Genomic DNA, 22,210 nt, shown 5'->3' with positions numbered 1-22,210 from the left:
AGTGGGTAGCCTCGTTGCGCAGGGGCTCGGCGAGTTGTTCCTGGACGCTTACTCCAAGTCCAAAATAGACCCCGCCGTCAAGACGTACCTGAAGTGCATGCAGGGCAGCTCTCCGTCTTTGGTGAGTGCGGAATGAACTTTCAGCGAGGGTTACCTAACAGCTGCCACGAGTGTAAACCGCTCGAATCGGTGATCGTAACATTTGCATACCTTGCACGCGCCGCTGCTCTCTGCATAGTATATACGAACGGAGAGACGGTAGATAGAGGCGAAAAAAAAAAGGAAAACAGCGCATCTGTGCGACCTTGTAGAATCAGAATCTGATTCCATGAGAAGAAGAAGAAGAAGGAAAACTTTACTAAAAAGAATGGTCCGGCATCTTTGACTGTGGTGGCCTCAGGTAGCGGCTCGAAGTCCGTGGACTCGGGTGGCGTCTTCGGCTTGCTGAAGATGCCGCCCGAGACGCCGCTCGTTGCACGCAGTAAATGGAAGTTCAGAAATCATTTGCAGCAATTGTAGTTGGGTCTGAAACGTTAAGCTTGCTTGACTCATCACCTATAGCATATTTCCGCCGAACGTGAGCTCAATGCACCGTACAGTTCTTCTAGGAATCTGGGAACGGCCGTATGGCGCTTTGTAGAAATTGTTAACATTTTCTACAAATCACGTAATCACCTGACGCGCTTGAAACTTTGCCCGCCCATCACGCATAATACACTCCCTGTTCACGTTGAGTTATTTGAGAACATCTGGAAAAATTCCTTCGTGGGTCTTAAAATACGCTTGTTGGCTGTGGAACGCTTGAACAGGTAATCTTTACAAAGCTGTAAGTTACGCAAGCAAACCTTTCATCGTACGTTACCCAGAACACGTTTCCTACTTTAGCAACATATAAACCTACTTCACGCCCCGCATATAACGCACGAATAGAGGAAGAAATCGAGTATTCGGAAATTTCGAAAGTTCGTATATACCCTATACACACTTCAAGCTTTCATTACTCGTTATCCGTAATAACGTGGCCTCAATTCTCTCGAAGTGAACAATTCCTCGCATTTTCCCTTCCGTTCTTCCTGAGTAACGGGAGAACCGGTACGTGTTTCACGTAACGATGTTAAACAGGCATCGAACAATCGTTCAGCAATTACAGCTTAGCTCTTAATGAGGCCGCACACTTCATAATTTGCCCGCGCGTTGACCGTAACATGTCTCACGCACACACGTGAGCAATAGTACACGGACCACAGGGTCTCCGAAAAAAACTAAATTTCTTTGCATTTAACATGCATAAACTGAAATTGACGAGTACATTGGAAATTTCGCAATGCCAAGTCTGGACTGCAGTCCTCAATGTCAAATTGCGTTCACAGGCAGAGGGAAAAAAATCGGCTTTATCGCGCAATCCCTGGTCCGTATACTTTTGCTCACGGGTGTACCTACTAACGTACACGCAATGAATAATCTACATTTTTCAGGGGATCGTGAATAGACGCGGGCAACGTTTTCGGGCATTTCTAGTCGCACAAGAACCATTGCTGCAATAGTTTATCCACTGCCGTATGTGGGGATGGATGCCACGCCCCAATGTAAACATGCATTGCAACCGAACCCGCAAGCCATGGAAGTTACACGCATCGTTCGCAATTCGTGCGGTATTGTTCGTCACTCGCCGCCGTTCCGAGGGATGAACGTCAGCGCCAGAGTTGCGAAGTGGGGCTTTTCATTCCATCCACTCCATTCCGGAGAGTTGAGATTCCCATAATTTCACTCCTTCTAACTCCTCGGCATGCTTAAAGTTGGATCATTCCCACTCCTGCAGTGGCTTATAGTAAATAAATTCCGTTCCTCCAAGTTTAATAAGTGTGAAACAATTTCTCTATAATTGCTTAACACTTGAGCCTTTGCGTGTGTAGTAAGTGAAAAGCATACTTTGAGTGTCTTAACAACGTTTCAAATAATGATCCGTACTATTTCGTCGCAAAAGAAGCAAACGCGCTCAGTGCATTTTGCCTTCGCAGTGCGTTGTTGCCTGTAATCTCAAATATCTACTCTTATTGACAGTAGATACGTGTGCTCGGTGCGCAGGTTGAAGTCTCGAATAAGTGGCGTTATTACAAAATGCGTTCAGTTGTTGCGACCATAACACACGCATATCTACAAAACATGCCAGTTTCGGGAAAATGGACCAGCAGCTTCTCATGTGGTGCCTTTTTTTTTCGAAGTTCCTCCCACCTGAGAACGAGTGAATAAAAAGAAAAAGAAAAAAAGCAAAGGCACAGTCACTTCTTCAAATTAATAACAAAAAATAAAAGAAAGCTCTATAGTGACTGACGCCTTCATAAGCACTTTCGTTTCGTGGTGTTTACACAGTTTTTCTTATATTTAGGATTAAGCCTAATGTTTTCTTTAGCCAAATAATTTTAGACTACAAGGTGCAACGATCTGGCAAATACTATTAGCCTACAGCTACCCACTCGTGACCGCTGAAGTTAGTGTCAATTGAGCTGCTCACACGCTTGGCGGTTCATGACAACATCGCACGCGGCGATACGAGCAAGGTTTGCCTTCTAAATAAAATCCATCCACCATATCCAAAAATCAGTACTACTTATGCAACAGTATTTATTCGAGTAAAGCAAAGTACAGAATAATATTGCATCGGTGTGCGTGTCGTGCCTCCAGCCAGATTATTCTGTCGCTTATATGGCTAAAATAAAAGCGAAACACATTCACATATTTTTCTTAAGGACGCTATTATTTGTTTAAACCTCACTAGCATTTTAACGGTGCACCATATTTTCTAGCACACCTCTCTGACCACCTGTTATCTCGCCCTCTCAGTCCTATACAGTGTCGAATCGCTTGCTCTTGCTACAATAATTCTCCACAACTAAAAGATGCTGTCTTTAATATCACTTCAACATTGCAACGCAGAAAGGCTTCTGGGTCTTCGGAAATGCAGAATACTGTGTCGCTTATCTTTATCGTGACTGAGGTAGTCACCTATTGGTAGATACCGGAAGATACGGTTTTGAGTAAGTATTGAGAAATTTAATAAAATTGACCTAGTCTACTTTATTATAATCCGCAAATTCACCCTCTTTGAAGTCTCGCTTAAAATCACATTTAGTGCTCCATGAATATCTGCCCATTCCATTCCAACTTCACCCCAGAATCCCGGGCTCTCATTCCATTCCCATTGCATCTTCCCGACTGATGCCGTGACCCCATTTCGGTTCCATCCCGGGTGTTTAATATGGTGGAATGGTACCGGAATAATCGCAACTCCGGTCAATGCATGTATTTCAGAGTATTTCAGATATCGCGGCAGGCAATAGAGAGATTTAGATTTTGCGCAGCCATAGATATGGTACGAAAACCGCCGGTCGTATAAAAGAATGCGGAAGGAGTAAAGAAAACAGGCTGGGCTCGGGGCTCAGGGTATGTAAACGCACTTGGTTGTGCTACTGCTAAGACAGCGCACACGGACAACGTTGTGCATGTCGCAACATGGCCTCAGAAAAGGGGCGGCGCGTGCTGTTTTCCTAGCGCTCCGACGTCTCGGAGGCCATCATTGCAAAAGAGGCTTTGGGACGATGGCGGTGTCCACTACGAAACTAACGTGTTGTCGATGTAAAAGCGTTAAGAGCCGGGCGAAAAGCTAAGGTAGGAGATTTTCTTTTACGCGCAAGCGGACATGCTGTCTGTGCGATTGGCGTGATTAAAGGGACACTAAAGTGAAAAATGATTTCTTCTGCATCAGTAAATTGCCATTCTACAACACCAAAAACACCACTCTTACAACGATAAGACGTTTATAAGACGATAAGACGATAAGACGTGCCAGGCAAGATGGCATAGTTTATAAACTCCGGAAAAGCACCCATATGCTTGCGCATAACCCGTGTTCACGAAGTTAAACTTCGCCATATTTCCTCTTCATTCTGGTGCCACTGGATAGCCGCAGAAGTACTTACACATGTTTCGTATCCTCATCTGTGCCATAAGCTTCTCACCACTGTTCTTGCCGTGACAAACATAATGAACGGCCCTCGTCCACGTGACATTGCAGCGTCGACGTCTTAAGCTGTGCTTTCGCCTGATTCGGCGTTGCCATTTCACCATAGCTCGTGAAACGTTTAGTGCATGTTTATTACAATAATAAAGTTGCTACCTGTGCGGTGCGTAAACCTAGATATTGTGTGAGGCTTCACGTTGCATGAGATGGAAATGACACAACTGCATGCATCGCATTTTGTTTCGCAGAGTTTATGTGACCGCTTCACGAAAACGTCGCTTCACGCAAGTTTTGAGTTGAATATGCGTAATGTTTGTCATTTTCTTCTTCACATGTCACCGGAAGACTTGTCGTACAAATGCGTCTCTTCACAGCCAATCCTGCTTCTGTATGCAGCGCGATAAAAGCAGCTGGGCTCGATACCTGGATCCCATCTCCCTGAAGACGAGCCTGGACGCTTACCGGTCGAGCAGCGGCGCGTCCGACGACAATCCTGCCAAGGGCCTGGAGTTCCTCTCTCGAGACCAGCTGTTCTTCGTGGCCGCGTGTTTCACGCGCTGCAGCGGCGGCACCTCACGCTCCGGCGGCTTCGCGCATGCGCAGTGCGACGCCGCCTTTAAGCACGTCAAAGAGTTCGCCGACGTGTTCGGCTGCCCGCCCCAGTCGCCCATGAACCCGATGCAGAGGTGCATGCTGCTGTGACCGAATGGCACTGACGACTACGACGACTTGGCTTTTGAGCGAAATGGGTCAAGTTTTGTATACTTGTGACAAATCTAAAATTCCTGTATGAACGCTATCTTCGGTACACTTCGTGCAGTCAGGAAGATAACGTTGTGCTACATTTTTTTTTTGCCTTCTCATTAAGACTTGTGGTGTTTCGCAGCAGCTCGTGTCGACAGCCTTTCGGACGAAATACATTCAGACTGCGGGAAGGCGTTCGTTTGTATTGTAATGAGAATTATCGTTTCCGGTCGTGGATATTGGCAGGGTTTATTTTCGGCATTAATAGTCACTTACGCAGAGAATGACTGCTCATACTTCCAAAATGTTTGCTGTGGGAAAATATTTGTCGCGTTCCTATTATCGTTTCCTTTTTTTTCTCTCTAAGTACAAGAGCTGATGTCGAAGTTAAGTAAATTAACAATGTGCTGCTTCGTCCGGTGTTTAAAGCCTGACATTAATTTTCAGCTGAGAAGGGAAATTCGTACGTCAAACACAGCATAACGGAAAGTTGCTGCGAGACTATACCACCCCCACCCCCCCTACTTCAAAAAAGGAAAGTGAAAATAAAACCAATTCCCTGAGTACACAGCTTGCACAAGATAGTCCCATTAACACCAAGGCTAGAGTTGCGCAACGACTGCATAGCATGGCACAGCATAGCATAGCATACGCTTCTTGAAGCTGAAGTTATTGGGAAAAGTTTAGGAAAGAAGTGTGTAAACGATGAACTCATGACATTCCATACAATTAAGATACATATGTATACTTTCGCAAGAAAATGAATCCAGGTGGACTTTTACGCTGGGCCTACGTGTATGCTAGAGGGGTGTACCTGATCTCGAAGCACGCGCGATGGTTTATTTACCTATATTTCGTGAAAATAATTTTGTTTTGACTGGTTACAAGAACTTCATAGACAGTTGCAGGAAAGAAATGTGTTTAGAATTACACCAACATTGCTATTATTCCTCCTGGTTCCTTTCTTGCTGCCGAAAAAGATGACTATGCTCTTGTCTTCTCAGACAATAAGGTAGCGAGCAGTGTTAGAGTAAATTTAGATAAATAGAAACCATTTCGATAATATATGAGGATTATTCAAAAAGATGATTCATCCATAATTTATTACAAATTGGAAAATGAGTGGGAGGGAACACAAAACAACACTATGTATATTCCTATGCCATTCGAGGTGGGTTATGCAATAAAATTAAGGCAACCTAGATTGGTGAACCAGGCGTAGACATCGCATCTTGAAACGACGGAAAATTCTGACAAAAATGACACCTAGAAATCGTACAACAGGATTGTAATGCAAGAACCGACTGTCATTGGAGGAGATTTCACCAGTCTCTTGAATGTTTCAATTACCACTGAACGTAATGTTAATTGCTTTAGTTTTGAATGCCTGTATACATCGCCAATCATCGCATCTAGATCTGCGTCAGTAATATATTTGCTTTGCGCGCGCCTGTGAAAGCAACAGCAAAGCCCGTATTTATTACTTGATGAAGATCAAGAGCGAAACGGAACAAGCAGAGACAATCCTGCGGAAGGCCTACAAGACGGCACTCCACCTACCAAGAAACACACCGAACGACAAGCTGCTACAGCTAGGGATTAGCAACACCTTCGCCGAACTGGCAGAAGCACAGCTTGGAGCACAGTTTCACCGACTCAGAGACACGGCTACGGGAAGAGCGATCCTGACAAGGTTAGATCGCGACCCAAGGAGGCATCTCGATCGATCCGCCGATATACCCGACGAGATCCGTAAGACCCTGCAGGTCAATCCCATTCCGAAAAACATGGATCCAAATCTCCACGCGGCCAGAAGGCAGGCGCGGGCAGATTATGTGGAAAGGCATTCAGCCAAACTAGAAAACACGGTTTTCACGGGTGCATCACTGTATCCATGCAATAGACATACAAATTACATTAAGGCAGCTTCGGTAGTGGTTGACAACGCAGGCAAGCTAATCAGCTGCGCAACTACACGTAGCTCCAGGATAGTGGAAGCGAAGGAGGTCGCTGTTGCGCTGGCAGCGGCTGAGGGCTATTGAAAAGACACATCAATGGTCATTTTAACGGATTCAAAAGAGACATGCAGGAACTACACAAAGGGTTGAATCTGCAGGGCTGCGTGAGCTATCCTCCGCAAGGCAGAACACCTCAGACACACCGCAACCCACAAACTAATCTGGATTCCGGCACACACGGGGATAGAAGGAAATGAAAGGGCAGACAGCTTGGCTCGCGAGATCACGTACCGAGTCGAGCGGCCACACGCCCTGGGACAGCACTTCACCGTGGAGATCGGCTATTCAGAGTTACTGAACTACCACAGAGGCAAGAGAATTAGATACTCCCCGGCACACAAAGCCTTAACACAGCAAGAAGCATCTAGTTGGCGGAGGCTGCAAACGGGAACCTTCTCTAACTTATATATACTAAGCAAGATGTATCCTACACAATTTAGGATCACTTGCCCGTGGTGCGGGGCAACCCCCACGCTTTACCATATAACCTGGGAGTGTAAACGTAACTACACATTCCACCAACACAAAACGCCGAGTGCGGAGCAGTGGGAGAGCCGGCTCACCAGCTGCGAGCTCGCCGCCCAAAGGGCAATGGTGCAGCACGCAAGCGAAGCAGCGCGGCTCAGTGGAGCCCTGGACTAGGGGCCCAGCCCTGCTAAGAAGGTCAAACGTCTGCAGCGATGAAGACGAAGACCGAACGCTAAACCCTTAATGGACCAAATAAAGTTTTCTCTCTCTCTCTCTCTCTCTACACACTTGATAAGTAAATAATAATATTTGGGGTTTTACGTGCCAAAACCACTTTCTGATTATGAGGCACGCCGTAGTGGAGGACTCCGGAAATTTTGACCACCTGGGGTTCTTTAACGTGCACCTAAATCTAAGCACACGGGTGTTTTCGCATTTCGCCCCCATCGAAATGCGGCCGCCGTGGCCGGGATTCGATCCCGCGACCTCGTGCTCAGCAGCCCAACACCATAGCCACTGAGCAACCACGGCGGGTGTGATAAGTAAAACCACCTCCAAAACAAACAATATTTTCCCACTAAAATGCTAATTTTGCTACCACCAGAAGGCTGCGCTGCAGAGCCTTTTTTGTTTTTGGAAGCTCCAGGATATAGCATACATCTATTTCGTGAACTACATCAGGTTTTGCTCCCATAAAGGCCCAGCGCACTTTCTAAAGTACACTGTCGTAGCGTTTCAAAGAACAAAGCGCTCTCACAAAACTTTCACAATGTATTTGCAGTGTGAAAAGATCATCTGACACGAAAAAAAAAACGTAGCTGGTAGATTTTTCTTGGGCTCTAATGGGGGGGGGGAGGGGGTTAAAACAGAATGAATGCTGAATGTTTTCGATTTGAGACTTGCATCAGTCAGGAAAGCCAATGAGGATCGCAAAAAATTTTAAAATTTACTGTAATATATAAAAGTACACATATTAGATACTGAGGAGGTTAGTGGACGTATAAAAAATAAACGGCATGTTGTCGCTATTTGTGGCATAATCAACAGTCGACCAGGCGGTCAAGGATAGGCTTGAGCTTGTAAAGTCAAGTCTAGGGCAGAAGCAAGCTGACCCTCTGACCATAGTAGGTTGTCCTGAATAGTAGGATGTCCTGTTTTTAAATCACATTAATTACTATGGGAGTTAATGTCCCCCGCTAGTAACATATCCTTTCTACGAGTAGTAATTATAGTATACAAAGGGTTCGCGTCATGAACACCTGAAGGAAAATATGCATTGGCTAGAAAAAACTGTCCGACGGGCCGGAACTCTAGTAAAGCAACTCCTTCTGGCAATTATTTCTAATACCTTTACTCAAGCTGGACAGATTGAATAGCCTGCGGGGTGTGATCCACCACAAAGGCAACATCTATCATCTTGGGCCACACAATCACTGTTAGAGTGACCCTCACCACATGTGCAGCATCGTGAAGCAGATTTACAATCGCCAGCACTATAGCCATATCACCAGCAATTCCGGCATTCTAGGGGACGTGACGCCAGCGGATCAACTGTGAACACTAAAGGCGACGCTTTAATTTCCGATGGACAAGAAGCACCGGCGAAAGTCGCAATCACCGACTCCATGAGGACTCCCTTAGTATCCGGAACGTGATTTCAGCCTTAAACAGCTACCACTCCCGGCCACAGAGAGCTTCTCCAAGGTCTCAAGTGAACTCAGTTTCGAGTCGACGCCACACACGATACTCTTTATGCATGAAAGATGTTGTATACACGCACTCACCGGGATGGATGCAAACGAGGAACACTTGGGCAGGTCCGCTACACACGTTTGGTCTGGCGACCTGCACACTGTCTCGCCTCGACCAAACTGCCGGATACCAGTGATACTCTGGTAGTCGGGAGCCACCGCATGTAGTTGCTCCTGGACAGCCTTAGGGTTGTTCAAGCTGGCAAAGTCTCCACCCAAGGGCACCCTGCAGCGCGACGGGAGTGTTGCTCACGCACCTGCGGAGAGAGAGGCCTAGAGGTAGTCCATTTTGAAGAGGGGTTGACCAAGGCGAACGCCCATGTCCAAGGGAATTCCTGGACATTAGTGCGGTCTCAAATGTGCCAAAGTAAAAGGCGTTGCTTCAACCTAAAATGAAAAAAAAAGAAGCGAACACAGTAAGCAACGAAACTAACGAAAAAAATGATCCGTTGCTTAACCATACCGGCCCAGAGTGCAAGCTAAGAGGTAGAACGGCTGCTGTCACCCCGGACAAATTCTCGACGTTATCGCTGTTGCTGTGTCGCTAGATCAGCTGGCCACCCCATTCACAGACATGTGCTAGTACTATGCGAAACGAAGAGGAACTTGAGAATGCAGGGGAAATACAATCAAAATAATTGAAAAAGCAAACCACGTCCGTCTCAATTAATTTACTTTATCGCAGGGTATACTGTGCTAGAGAAAAATACTTGGACATCAATATTCCATATGGTCAGCTCACGCTGATTTAGACAGCCACATTCGACTCGTGAGGACTATCAGATGTCCTGGCATTAGTACATTTATGTATTGCAAAAGTTTATGATAGTGTCGAACATGGAATCTTTATTTCAAGATAAGCAAGTTGCGCTGTTCCAGACTAGATAGTGGCCTGGATACAAGAGTTCCTTTCGGATTTACGAATATTTTTTGTTGCAAGCATGGGGTGACGTCAGGTATAAATAAACATACGAGAGGCATATGCCACAGGGATTACATTCTTTCACCACATTTATTGAATAATTTGTTATCTTCTCTCCCAATTCAGCAGGATGTGCAACTAGGCTGATGATGTACAACTAGGCAACCTGTAGGTAAACTCTCCGAAGTAACGAAAAACCTAAGAAACGACAAAGATCGAAAGCGGAGATCAGATGGAATTCGCGGAACAGTCAAAACTTATCAACAAGGCGAAAATAAGTGATATTCGAAATTACAACGCGAGTAAGACTGAGGAAGCAGTAAAAAAAATGGGCGCAGCAAGAAATCAATGAGAAGACAACTAGGCGTAGGACAAGATGTATGTATTGAAAGATAAACAGGGTAATATCATCAGCAATTTCGAAGATGTAGTAAAAGCAGCGGAAGAATTTTATAATGACCAGTACAGTACCCAGAGCAGCAACGATACATTCATTGATGCAGTAATGAACAGGTTACAGAGACTCCTATAACCAGCGACGAAGTTAGAAGGGCCTTGTAAGACATGAAACAGGGAAAAGCGGCAGGAGATGGAATAACAGTCGATTTAATCAAACATGGAGGAGACATAATGCTTGAAAAACTGGCGGCACTTTATACGAAATGTCTATCGGCTTCCAAGGTCTCAGAGAACTGGAAGAAGGCTACGTCGGAGCGAGCAGGATGCACCACGTGAACGTGAAGGTCCGTCACGTGCGGACAGTACGCCAAGAACGCGGAGAGCACTTGCATGTTCTCTTCGCCCTCGACCTCGACAAACACCTTGCCAAGTCCTGTCTCTTCTTTCCTACGCCCGTTCGCCACGTGCTTGATATGCCTGATCTTGATCTGTTGCTCTTCGGCATCCTCCTTGCTGTCGACAAGCGAGAATTCGAGGTGAGTCACGTTCTCCAACGACCTGAGCAGGCTGTCCAGAAGAAAGTTCGCACTGAAGGGACACGCAACACTCCTGAGAGTTTGAAGCTTTTCCAGGCCGGATATATACCACAGGATGTCTCCCGGTTTCGCGACGATGCAGTTAGATACGTTCAATTCCTGGAGGTTGCCTCGCGCTTCTTCTATGCGGAGTCTAAGCATCGCCTGTCTGGCGTTTGCGGGCAACTCGTATGACGCCATCGTGGGCTTGTGGGGGATGCAACTAGCTCAGTGAAGCACGAGTCGGGTACTGAGCGCACCACATGGCCGCCACCGCAATATGTATGCGCTGTGTTATCACAGACCAGCCCTGCAAGGCTTGGGAGGGCGTGTCGGTATCAAAGAAACTGGGACGTAGCGTTTAAACACTATCGAGAATGCTTACGCGCTTTCGATAGTCTTTTTTTTTTTTAAAGCTATCATTGGTCATAAATATTTTTGCGCGAATGACTACGCCGTTGATAATCGGCCCTGATATGCGGGAAAGCACTCGCTGTGAATTGGAGAATTGTTTTGTTCATTTTTTAATTAAATTTGGCACCTTACGTGCCAAAACCAGCGCGAACCGCGTGAAAATAAATTACATCTTTACGCGCCAAAACCACGATCTGATTATGAAGCACGCAGTAGTGGGGGACTACGTATTTATTTCGATCGCTTGGGGTTCATTAACTTGCACCTAACGGACGGTACACAGGCGTTCTTGCATTTCTCCCCCACCGAAATGCGGCCGCGATGTGATCCCGCGACGTCGCGCTTAGGCCACTAAGCAACCACGGCGTGTCCGAACCGTACGAAGCAACAACCAATGCATCCTGAGAAAGCACAGGATTGCACCTCAGTGTTTTGTTTAAACAAAGTTCAGAAACAATAAAGCAAATGCACATGAGAGTGAACGAAAAGATAACTTGTCGCAGGTGGGAGGCGTACCCGCATCTTCCGCAATGCGCGTGTGGTGTGTGCTTTGCGAATGAAGTTACCGCGGCGGCCATCCTACTGCCCACTTTCTGGAGTTTTTGTGGTTAGCCCTATATCTTTAAGGTTAGCCCCTATAACTCTGATCTCTACTGGCATAGCCTTTGAAACGTGGCAGCGACAACTATAGTCACCTATAGACTTGAGATATAATCCGGTATATAACACTTATAGGAGTGTTAGTCAGCGCCCCTCGAGGCCACTTCTTTCCCTGACTTCGTATGGTTGTAAGAACCAGATGCGGCAACGCCTGCGCGCTCCCATACAGCCATCACGTGAGCCGCATCCGCGGCTGCATCACAAAGCTGGGTGCAGCCGATGCTGTTCGAGAGCGATGCGCTGCATAGCCAGCGTAGTTCCGGGGACGACGTATTTAGCTTTCGTGTTTTTGCGGGTGCTTGATGCGTAGCTTGCAGCAGAAGAACCGCGTGCGCTGCGCTTTAAGCGTGAAGGTGGCACGCGCACGTGTGTGAGTATAGTGTGCGAGCGGTAAGTTCGACAGAATCTTCGGTACCGAGACCAGGAAAATGCGGCGCAGCGAGCGATGAACGTTTTTCTTTTTCAGCATGCGCGGCCTGGACAAGGATCGCAGTTTCGACGCGCGCTTTTGTCTCTACCGTGCCATCCACGTAAAGCACGAAGTGCCCAAGTTCGTTGAACTCGTATATGGAGCCGGGATGCCGCTGAAATTGCAGCGGAGGGAACAGAATGCGTTTTGGATTGGAAGAGAAAAAAAGAGAGAGCGATAGAAATGATCCAAGATGCAATTCTACATCAGGAATACGAAGTCAGTCATCAATTCAAGGCTGAGTGGCGCTATCGCCACGCTATCTTCGTTTCCGGTACAGAGCGATGTACCGATGTGTAGAGCGCGCGAGCCGCTCTGGATGGATAGATGGATGTTATGAGCATACCCTTTGGAACGGGGCGGTGGGTTGCGCCACCAAGCTCTTGCTATTATACTGCCTAATGTCCTACCTAGGTAAAAAGAAAAAAGAAAAAAGAACACGATGAACTCCCACAACCAAATTTCCTGACCCCTATTGTAAACTTTGCTTTTGTACGTCTCCGTTCTTTGTCATTTCCCTACTTTTCTTCCACCAATCCTCTAATCGCCTCTTACTAATCCCTACTGCGGCCATGTTTACTGTTCCACTGCTCTCGCTGAACCCAACGGCGTCAAGGAGGCCAGTGGTGCCTAAGTCGACCGCTGGGCAGACGTCTTCACATTCTAATAAAACATGCTGCATAGTTTCCCTAGCTTTACTGCAGCGAGCGGATACTTCTTGTTCCTTCTTGTATCTCGCTTTACAGGTGCTCTCTTCGCTCTACGGGGCGCCGCCTTGCGGTTGTTGCTGCGTCCGATACAAGGCGCAGGAGCATGCGCGTGGCACACAACCACGATGGGAATTGGCCGCAGAATTCAGAATTTAAGTGATAAAATAAATACAATGAAAATATTTGAAAAAGATAATCAGTATATTTAATGAGAATATATAACAGTGAAGCTTTTACGACTCCAGTCAACTTGAAAAGAAGAAGCAGGTGGGCGAATGACCTCGCGAGGCTCGTGCGCACCTTCAGAGAAGAAGAAAACGCCACGCGGAGTGCGGCCGCGTTCTGCACCGCTGGAACCTCTGGAAGAGCCCAGCCCCCGGTCGCGCCATGGAGGAGAGCCCCTTCGCCGCCAGGGACTTCCTGGTGGAGAGCGTCCTCGACTACTTGGAGACCGATGAGCTCTTCACGTGCGCCGAGGTGAACCGGCTGTGGCAGTCGGTCGCCCTGTCCCTGCTGCGCAGGAAGCTGGTCTCGGTATCCGTCTGCTGCACGCCGGTGAGCCACGTCGCTTCCGTTTCTGCGACCAATTCTCCAGCAATAAGCCATGAAGCAGCCTACGGATATGTATAACATAATGGCACCGTTTCGCAGCCATGCAGGTGGGGCCACTAGCTGATTGCGACCGCACTCACGTAGCTCGGCTACATTATTAAAGCAGCATTGTAGAAGTGCCAATTTTAGAGTATGTATTGTAGTAGTATTGTGCCGTCGGAGTACCAGCGTTGTATACTATTGCAGTATTACTTCTCTCCACCTCCATCCATCTCTCATTTTTTGTCACAGCGTCTTGTGCTCAGCTTTGAGCTTCAGAGCTCAGAATCGGTAAACACACTGCTGAATGCGAGGTTATACTGTGAAACTGGATGTGGACCACTAGAAGCACGTGTGATAGTTCAAAGAAGCGGCAAGCAGCAGTGAAAACGTGAGCGCGCCGTTGCAGGACTCGGAGCGGGCTGCCCTCGCCTCAGCGCTGGGCGGCTCGCACGTGTGCGTTGACATCTTCTGTTCCAAGTTTTCGCGCTTCCGAAACATCGCGCGCATGGCAGGACTGCGACCGTCGCTGGTGTTCCTCTCCCACCACGTCGACCTCGGTGAGGACAAGCGAGGTACGCAACTTGTATATATATGGCGCCGCGGGAGTGCTGGAATCGTGACAGTTCCGGAGCTTACCGTCGGGCGTGCAGTGTTTCAATAACGCGGAACGCTAACTGGCCGTCACACCGATTGTCGCGTTGATTGTAAGCGACGGAAGGAACTATAGGAACAACTCAAACATAAAATGAATGTAAATGCATTCTGTTTTTCAGAACGTAGGGAGCCAATGAGACCTAAGAACCTTAGTGCCGCTATAACAGCCTTGGAACGGAAAAAAATATCAGGCGTAACTCGGAGACAGGAAGACAGCTGTGTTGATGGGAAAGCGAGGGAGCGCAGCTAATATTTTATTTAGATTAGGAAGAGCAGTTTTGGGCAAGGCTATTAAAGCAACAGAACGCAGAGGTGGAGGACGCAAGGTTAGAAGGGGCCATGAGTTCTGGAAACTTATAAGCATAAAACGGAGTCAGTTTACGTATAGGACAGGGGTAGGTAGTTGAAGAAAGCTAGAGAGGGCTTCACCCTGCAGTGGAGACAAATCGGCTCATTATCGTGATCATGAAATTGACGCGGAACCGTGTTAGCTGGCTCGACGACAAAGGTGGGAATGGCACGACAGCTCGCAAGCTGTGGAGGCTAGGTGGGAACAACTAACGTACTAAAGCGAACAACTATCTTCGTTTCTTTCGCCTGTTTTCGTGCTGATCAGCGGACTTCTTCCGCTGCAAGCATGTGCCCTCATGCGACCCTGTATCCGATCGAGCTAATGCTTGGCTGAGTAGGACTTCTTGTTGGCCTAGTTGGTGCAGGTTGATCTTGGTGGAATTGGCACAAAACAAGAGGACTAATTAGCATACATGACAGGACAGGTGCTGTCGTATACTCTTGTTTGAAGTCTTATCTTGTGCAATTTTTAGCAAATTCAGACGCAGGTACCACTTTGAGACGTATCACTCTGAGACGTATCACTCTGTGAGACGTACCACTTTGAGACGTACCCCTTTGATACGTATCATTCTGTGAGACGCATCACTGTGACACGTATCACTCTGTGACACGTATCACTCTGTGAGACGTATCACCCTGAGACGTATCACCATGAAACGTATCACTATGAAACGTATTAATCTGAGACGTATCACTCTGAGACGTATCACTCTGAGACGTATCATTCAGAGACGTACCAATTTGAAACGTACGTGCTGTCGCGTGAGAGCTTTGCGGCGTCTTAAGTTGCCGATGTCTGAGATCGGCGGTGGCGATGTCGCGTTTCTTCATAGCAGTGGAGAGCTGGGCTATCGAAGCACCTCCTGACGGCAGCGTGGCGCGTTCGGCGTCATAACCTCGTGAGCATGTCCTGTCCAGTCGTCTTGCCCCGAGCTTGCTCTTAAATTCAATGGTCAGAGGAGTATCGGGCCTGAGGGGAGTAAACGAGAGGAGGAGAAAGGGGAAGTGCGCACCCGTTGTGGTGCCGTCTTCGCCATCACGCTGTCGTCATTCCGTTTCATGCCGATGTCATCGCGCCTTCGTCGTCATGCCGTTGTGGTTCTGTTGTCACGTTGTCTAAGCCACACCGCCGTCGGTGTGGTGCCGCCAGTTATATTGTCGTAACGCCGGCTGACGTAACAATGTCATTGTCACACTTTAATGAATGTCGTCCGCACCAAAACATACCGAACATAATTTGTGCCGCTACCGTCAAACATTTTATCGACGCTAGCCAATATACTGGATGCATTTTTTAGACTGTACACAATTACAAAAAATCATCTGTGGCTTATACCACAATTTTAGTCCTTGAGGTGGATTACTCTAGAGGCATTTCTTGCGCACGAAATCGAAGTGCATAAACAACGAATTATCGAAAATTCGCTGAATTTTTTTTCTTGATTGCTTTACGGCACATATTGGGATTTATGAATTTTAGCCGGTGAGTTGGCAAGTCTTATGCAATTGGAAAGAATTCCCAGGGAGACATCACTTTCGAGCTATTCATTCCCATAACGGGTGACGAAATTTGGCGTTCCAGTTACTTTAGTGCTTCAATGCATGAAACGGTGTTTGTAAATAGAACAACAGTGCAACAGGACATCAAAGCCGGTACGATACTCGGAATTCGTTAAACTCACCATATAGAATTTGTAAATTGCAATAGGTGTTAAGTAATCATAGTAAAAGCGTTACTAGTTAAATTTATTATTTAGACAATTACGCATTTTGGTTTCTCGTTTGAGGTCCGCCTCTTCGAGTAATCTAGTTCAAGGATTAGAATTGTGCTATCTGTAACTGGCGATTTTTAAAACTTTTGTATAGTATTATGAAAAAACAGCGCGTACTTCTCAAGCATTTTTAGTGTCGCCATTTGTTCTTTGCGGCCCACATCAGTTATCCCCTTACTTAGACGGTCATCGTCGATTATTTCTACAGCTTTCCATATCGCGGCGATGCCTGCCAAGAAATCATTACTGCAATGAACAATTTGCTGTCATCTGACGGACGCTTTGTAACTCGGGGGAAATAACCCATATTACGCTTATCATTGCAAAACAGTTGCGGAAATCTCTGCGGAACAAAGCGAATAGCAATCGGCTGATTTCCGTTTGAATGGTACACCATTAATTGGAACCAGCGCATAATTCAAAAACGTTGTGCACAGGCGTGATAATTAACAATAAAAAAATTTTACAGGCGGCCCATCCATGTGTATGAATTCTCTGACGTCTTTGCCGTTTCGCAGTATTCAGCTGCGTTACTAGTATTTCCCATTGAGATGAGTAGCTCTTCACTGGAAATTTTTATCAGTCGAGGAAAAACTCGACGCTTGAAGTTCCCGTGAAGTGTGAACATTTGAAAAAGCACCAGACCTGCTGTCCCCGCGCAGTGGTGGAGCGCCTGCGCGAGTTCCTGCACCCGGGCTCAGTCATCGTGTATTTCAAGCTGGAGCTCGTCCCAACCGTGAACGACGCCGAGGACGCCACGCACGAGGGCATCTTCGGCGAGTTCCTGTTCCGCGTCGAGGAAGACGTGTCCGCGGAAGCGGCAGCCACCACCTCCGAAGAGGCCGATGACCAGCCGTGGCAGCAACCGGATGGCGCCATCCCCGGGTGAGTAGTCATGGTAATTACCGCTATGCCCTATGTGGGCCCCAAAATAACTGAGCCTGATGTCTCTCAAATACTCGCAGCCTAGTGGATGATGGTACTGTGGTAGAAGGAGACCAGTACCGTATCTACTCGATTCTGTCGCGCACTTCTTTTCCCAGAAACACGGCCAGTGCGTTTAAACGGGGTACGGAACACAAGACTGATAGTGGCCAGCTATTGTCATTGTCGTTCGAAACAGCCGCAATCCAATCCACGCGTACACTGCAGCCGGGAGGGGGCGCGGTAGCTGCGACATCGTTTGTGCCTGCTTTGTAAGCTCATTAGGCTACCATCGCCGGCAAAGCGAAATACATTTAAAATGCCACGGAGGGAACCGAGCATGAGAAGCAACGGGATAATGATAAGGAGGCGTCCCACAGCGACGATGATCGATCTCCTGCCCGCTGTGGCTGTAATGCAATAAAACTTACATCAAATTATAAAAAAAAATTGTTGCTGTCTCTTCTACAATAAAAATCTTGTCGTTACGTTAAGATTAAGTAAACTTAAAGGTCAAGTCGACGTTAAAATCTGGTTAGTTGGGTCAATGTTTGTGTTACAATTAAGGGCACGGTAGAACTAAGTGCTCGTTAGAATCGAGAAAATGTGGCACAGTCCCGCCGGTCGCCTGAAGCTATCCTAAAGTCTTGAAGCGGTCACAAGGTCTGCCTAATGTGGGGGAGGGCGTGTCACACCTCAGTCCATATTCCGAATTTTGACGTCACTTGACCAAAGAAAACCTAGTATGCCTGATACCACTGCCGAGCATTTGATTTATCTATGCATCTGCTTAAAGGCTAACAGGTAAAATCACGGCAGAACTAGTTGACTCTACAGTATGTACAGGTAAGGTACTGAAAAGGATACGCGAAAGAGCTTGCGATGTATTTGGCTACTAATGATGTCCTTTATTCATAATGCAGAATACAGGAAGCAAAGCAAGTATAATGGGATTTACAACGATAATGGGGCTCATTCATGAGCTGCTTGAATTGCGTGTTTACTAAACAGAAATGCAACAAGGCTTCCAGTCCTCGCTACATCACTCTGTGTGACGGGATATCTCAACCCGTGAACGTGCGCGCCTTTCTGCTTGTCAGCAATAGTATCTGCAGCAACGCGGCTATGAATCTTTACGAGAATTTCGAGAAAAACACAACTTGCGAGGCATGTTCATTCACACTCCAGGACTGGCACACTGATGCCTGGATAGGATCCACACTCGCACAACACGTAAGGCGAGTGTCGGCGCACGATACGTGAACTTGAGCAGCCAGTGGTGATTTGAACACGCTCCATCCCTGCGACCACGAATGCGATGAATCGCTGAGCCCGCCGAATGCCGCAACTTCTCTGGAAAGTTCAGATGATGGCCAATGTTAGCAGTTTCTTATGCACTCCTTCAGCTGATGTTATTATGATTTTATTTGCCATCAGGTCAGTAAAAATAAAGCAAGAGGCCGGCATCAGGAGGCCTAAAGAAAAAGAAATATATAGGGTTCAGTTGACAAGCGTTATCTTCCTTGGACGAAAGGTTCATTTGTACGGCAAAGTATAGGCAACACGTCCGACTTCAGCCGCTTGGAACAGGGTGCGCCTGAAAGAACAAGCCGTCTTGAAATACTTTACAAGACGACTTTGAGGTCGTCTCTGCAAGAGACCAAAGAGACTTCTCAAAAGGACTAGCAAGTAGGTTGACCAAGTAGCAAAACGCTTCAATACTGTTGCAGGCCGTCTTCTTCGACATCTGGCTCGAACCGCGAACGGTGGCGACCCCGTGGCCTGGACGCGCAGTGCGCGCCGCCACCGGGCCTCGCTGCAGACCTGCCCGTCCCGTCCACCGCAGTGGCACCGCTGCGCCCGTGGCCTCGCCGTCCGCGTCTGGCGTCGGGAGGCGAGCGAGGTGCGTTGTTTCGCAACGTGCTCCCCGGCGTGCTCGTGTTCCAGGCGCTGCACGTGACCGCGGCCAACATCGAGGGCAACGCGGTCACCTCGATCTTCACGGAGGAGGCCACCGGCAGGACCGTGCAGGTATCGGCGATCGGGACGAATGGTGCGCTCCAAGGAAATGGTTCCGCTGAAAATTCAGCCAGGTCGAAGGACGTGCCTTAGATATTCATCAGCAATGAGCAAATGACGGTCACACCCAGTTACGCGCAAAGAGCCAAGACCGCTTGTAGTGGGTACGATGGAGAGCTCACATCACTAATGGGGTAGGTATACTAGAGGGCAGGAACTTCACTCATAATTTCTGCAGAGTAGCTGCTCGCTAACATTACCGGCTATAGCTCGCTGCCATCTTACGACTCATAAACGGCGGAAAGTACGACGAGCTGGGGGCGATATTTTTCTTTCATTTCGCTTCTACCTCAGCCGCGGACCCTTTCAGATAAGGGTGCTTGTGTTAGCACCCGAAGGTTGTTCATCTGGCGACAAACTGATTTACACACCTAAAGGTGACAAAATGTTTAGTCTGAACGCCCTAACTCAAGTGCACGGACACATTAAACACTGATTCTTGGTCGTCGTTGTTGCGAGCTGCAGTGAAAACACGCGGCCCATTTCGGTTGTACTACCTCCTGGCAGGTGACGTCGGCGGCTGTCTTCAGCGTCATGCCGAGCAGCCAGCTGGAGCCACTCATGCGCCGGCTGAGCGAGGAATTCGGCTCCACCGACGACGCCATCGCCGTGGTCTTTCCACGCAACCAGGACGAGGTGCTCGGCGAGCTGGAGGCGTTCGAGCGCCACTTCCCATCGGTGCCGGCGCTGGCGAACCAGGCCACCGAGTTCAACGTGGACGGCCAGTACGCGCCCATGAGCAGGCTCAAGATGATCCTGCTGCTCATCAAGCTGCTCGACTGAGCCCGGTGAGTGGTGTACGTCCGGGCTGTGAGATCTCGGTAGTCGCGCTCTAAATGTGGTGGCGTAAATATGCACATTTTTAATACTTTTTTCTTTTACGTTTAAACTGCGTTTCTTTACCGTAAAGGAAGGCGATAGCCCTCGCAGACTTGGATCTTCTCACAATTTTCGCAGCATCGCAATATCACGATTTTATCACAATTTTCAAGGGGGGGGGGGGGAGGAATGCACTGTGAATGCTGTAACAACACTATCTAGGGCCAACTACCATCATTTATAGCGTATTAATTGCTATTTCGTCGAAATGGCGCCGCTTTTACCTATTGGTGAAATTCGCGCTGTGGCAAGTCTCACGCATGCGTGACACAGCACACATTCTGCAAATGCATGCACGTATACGCATACCATTACACTTCTATACTGCCTTGTCCACCTGTAGATGTAGCATACGTGCACATTGCGAAGCCTTGGTAATTTTGTGCTGTTGTAAGCATTTGACTCCTATAGTTTCAAATGACGTGCGTAACGTGACGTGACGCTCATTTCGTCAGATTTGAGATGGCCTCATGAGCTGACGGGACGAGCTGTGGATATTAAATCTTTCGAATGAACAAAACTGAACATTCGAATATATTATCGCAAACATTAAGGATGTTGTTTAGAGAGATTTACAGTGCCTCTCCGGTTCTCCCGTTTCTCCTCACTCAAAATGGTAATAACGGTCGTTTTTCTCCAGGTATCGCAAGTGGGACAGAGCTTCGTCACCAGGCCCTACGCCGTCCGCCGACCGCGCCGTCTGAATAGTATATAATATGTAAATTAGAGGTTGCCATAAAGGGAACCGCGCATCAGCGACGTTCGATCGATTGTTTGCCTACTTAACAAATTCGCGGATACGTTATACTTTTGCGAGAATTTCGCATATATGTGGTTAAACAGGTGCACTTTGTTTTAGTAATTGTGCTTTCAAGTACGGGTCAGTTGAACCAGTCATGGCGACGTCCACGGAAGCGTTCTTGGGTCGAAGTTCAGCCTATCACTCTTGTCTTACGCTGTTCTGAGAGACGCCCGTTTCCTGCAGTCGACGCGGTCTGTGTCAGCTGTCAGTACAGGGCTCTCAGTTCATGTCCATGAAAATGTTTACGAGTTGACGCGGAATTTATTACGTTCGCGCTGTAATGATGTTGTATTGAACGTCTGTTTCGCACAGCTGACACGGGCTGCTGGTTGTACGTCCGTTTGAAAGTCAGTGCACCAACTTGCTTTTTCCTAGAGTCTTTGTCAACTGTCTTGCTCGTTACTGTGGCGCAGTCAGTGTTAGCTGTGCTCTTGTATTGTTCTCTGGCGGAATAAAGTTGGAAGTTCTCAAGTGCACTTTGGGTATGGTCCTGTAGAGTTCTCATCCGAAGTAGACAGGGGAGGATCACGTGTGTGCGAGAGCTCCTTCAGCAAGAGTAGCATACACAGGAGGAGGCAACCTGGCTTATGTTGAGTAAATAAGTAGATTCTTGCGCGAAGCACGCGAATGGAGCGGACTGTCTAGTCGGCACTCTAGACAGCCTAGCTCACTGCAGAACTGCACTGTCTAGAGAGAATTGCTTTCCTTTTGAAATCGCGGAGCAAAGATATCGCGCTTACTGTTGTCTCGTTCTTGCTCAAGTTTGTCAGCAAGATCGCATTTTTGACGCTGATTGTTCAATGTAATGCATGATCCTATCACTTGGCTTGTTTTGGAAAGAAAAAGAAAAGCCAGGTTACCTTTGTCGGCGCCTACTGTAAGCATCTCCTGAGCGATAATGAAAAAAAGAAGAAATTCGAAGGTAATGGAAGAAGTAAACTTATTTTGGAAAAGCAATGAGATTCGTAGCAACTTTAACCATGCCGCGCGCCGGAATAATATTG

General features: G+C 47.5%; 2 protein-coding genes across 6 annotated transcripts in view; both read left to right on the top strand.

Annotated features, from left to right (window-relative positions):
* Positions 1-26: 26 nt before the first annotated feature.
* Positions 27-5,322, top strand: LOC142560532 (endothelin-converting enzyme 1-like). The gene is made up of 2 exons (XM_075672707.1): positions 27-121; positions 4,415-5,322. Exons 1-2 carry the CDS (start codon positions 98-100, stop codon positions 4,718-4,720), a joined length of 330 nt encoding a protein of 109 aa, XP_075528822.1. The 5' UTR covers positions 27-97; the 3' UTR covers positions 4,721-5,322.
* Positions 5,323-12,828: 7,506 nt separating this feature from the next.
* LOC142560530 (uncharacterized) overlaps positions 12,829-22,210 on the top strand; it is a 28,195-nt gene continuing 18,813 nt past the window's right edge. For 2 of the 5 annotated variants that reach the window (XM_075672703.1, XM_075672704.1), the window contains exons 1-5: positions 12,834-13,703; positions 14,149-14,314; positions 17,185-17,407; positions 19,177-19,477; positions 20,033-20,313. In XM_075672703.1, coding sequence (XP_075528818.1) covers positions 13,536-13,703; positions 14,149-14,314; positions 17,185-17,407; positions 19,177-19,477; positions 20,033-20,308 — 1,134 coding nt within the window. In that variant the 5' untranslated portion in view covers positions 12,834-13,535 and the 3' untranslated portion in view covers positions 20,309-20,313. Of the gene's footprint in view, positions 13,704-14,148; positions 14,315-17,184; positions 17,408-19,176; positions 19,478-20,032; positions 20,314-21,044; positions 21,681-22,210 lie in introns of those variants that run through there. The other 3 variants (XM_075672705.1, XM_075672702.1, XM_075672701.1) reach the window with 3 other exon arrangements.

This window comes from Dermacentor variabilis, chromosome 10 (assembly GCF_050947875.1).
Source record: "Dermacentor variabilis isolate Ectoservices chromosome 10, ASM5094787v1, whole genome shotgun sequence".
Taxonomy (NCBI): domain Eukaryota; kingdom Metazoa; phylum Arthropoda; class Arachnida; order Ixodida; family Ixodidae; genus Dermacentor; species Dermacentor variabilis.
Note: the sequence above shows the minus strand (reverse complement) of the source record. Positions and strands in the feature narration are given on the sequence as shown.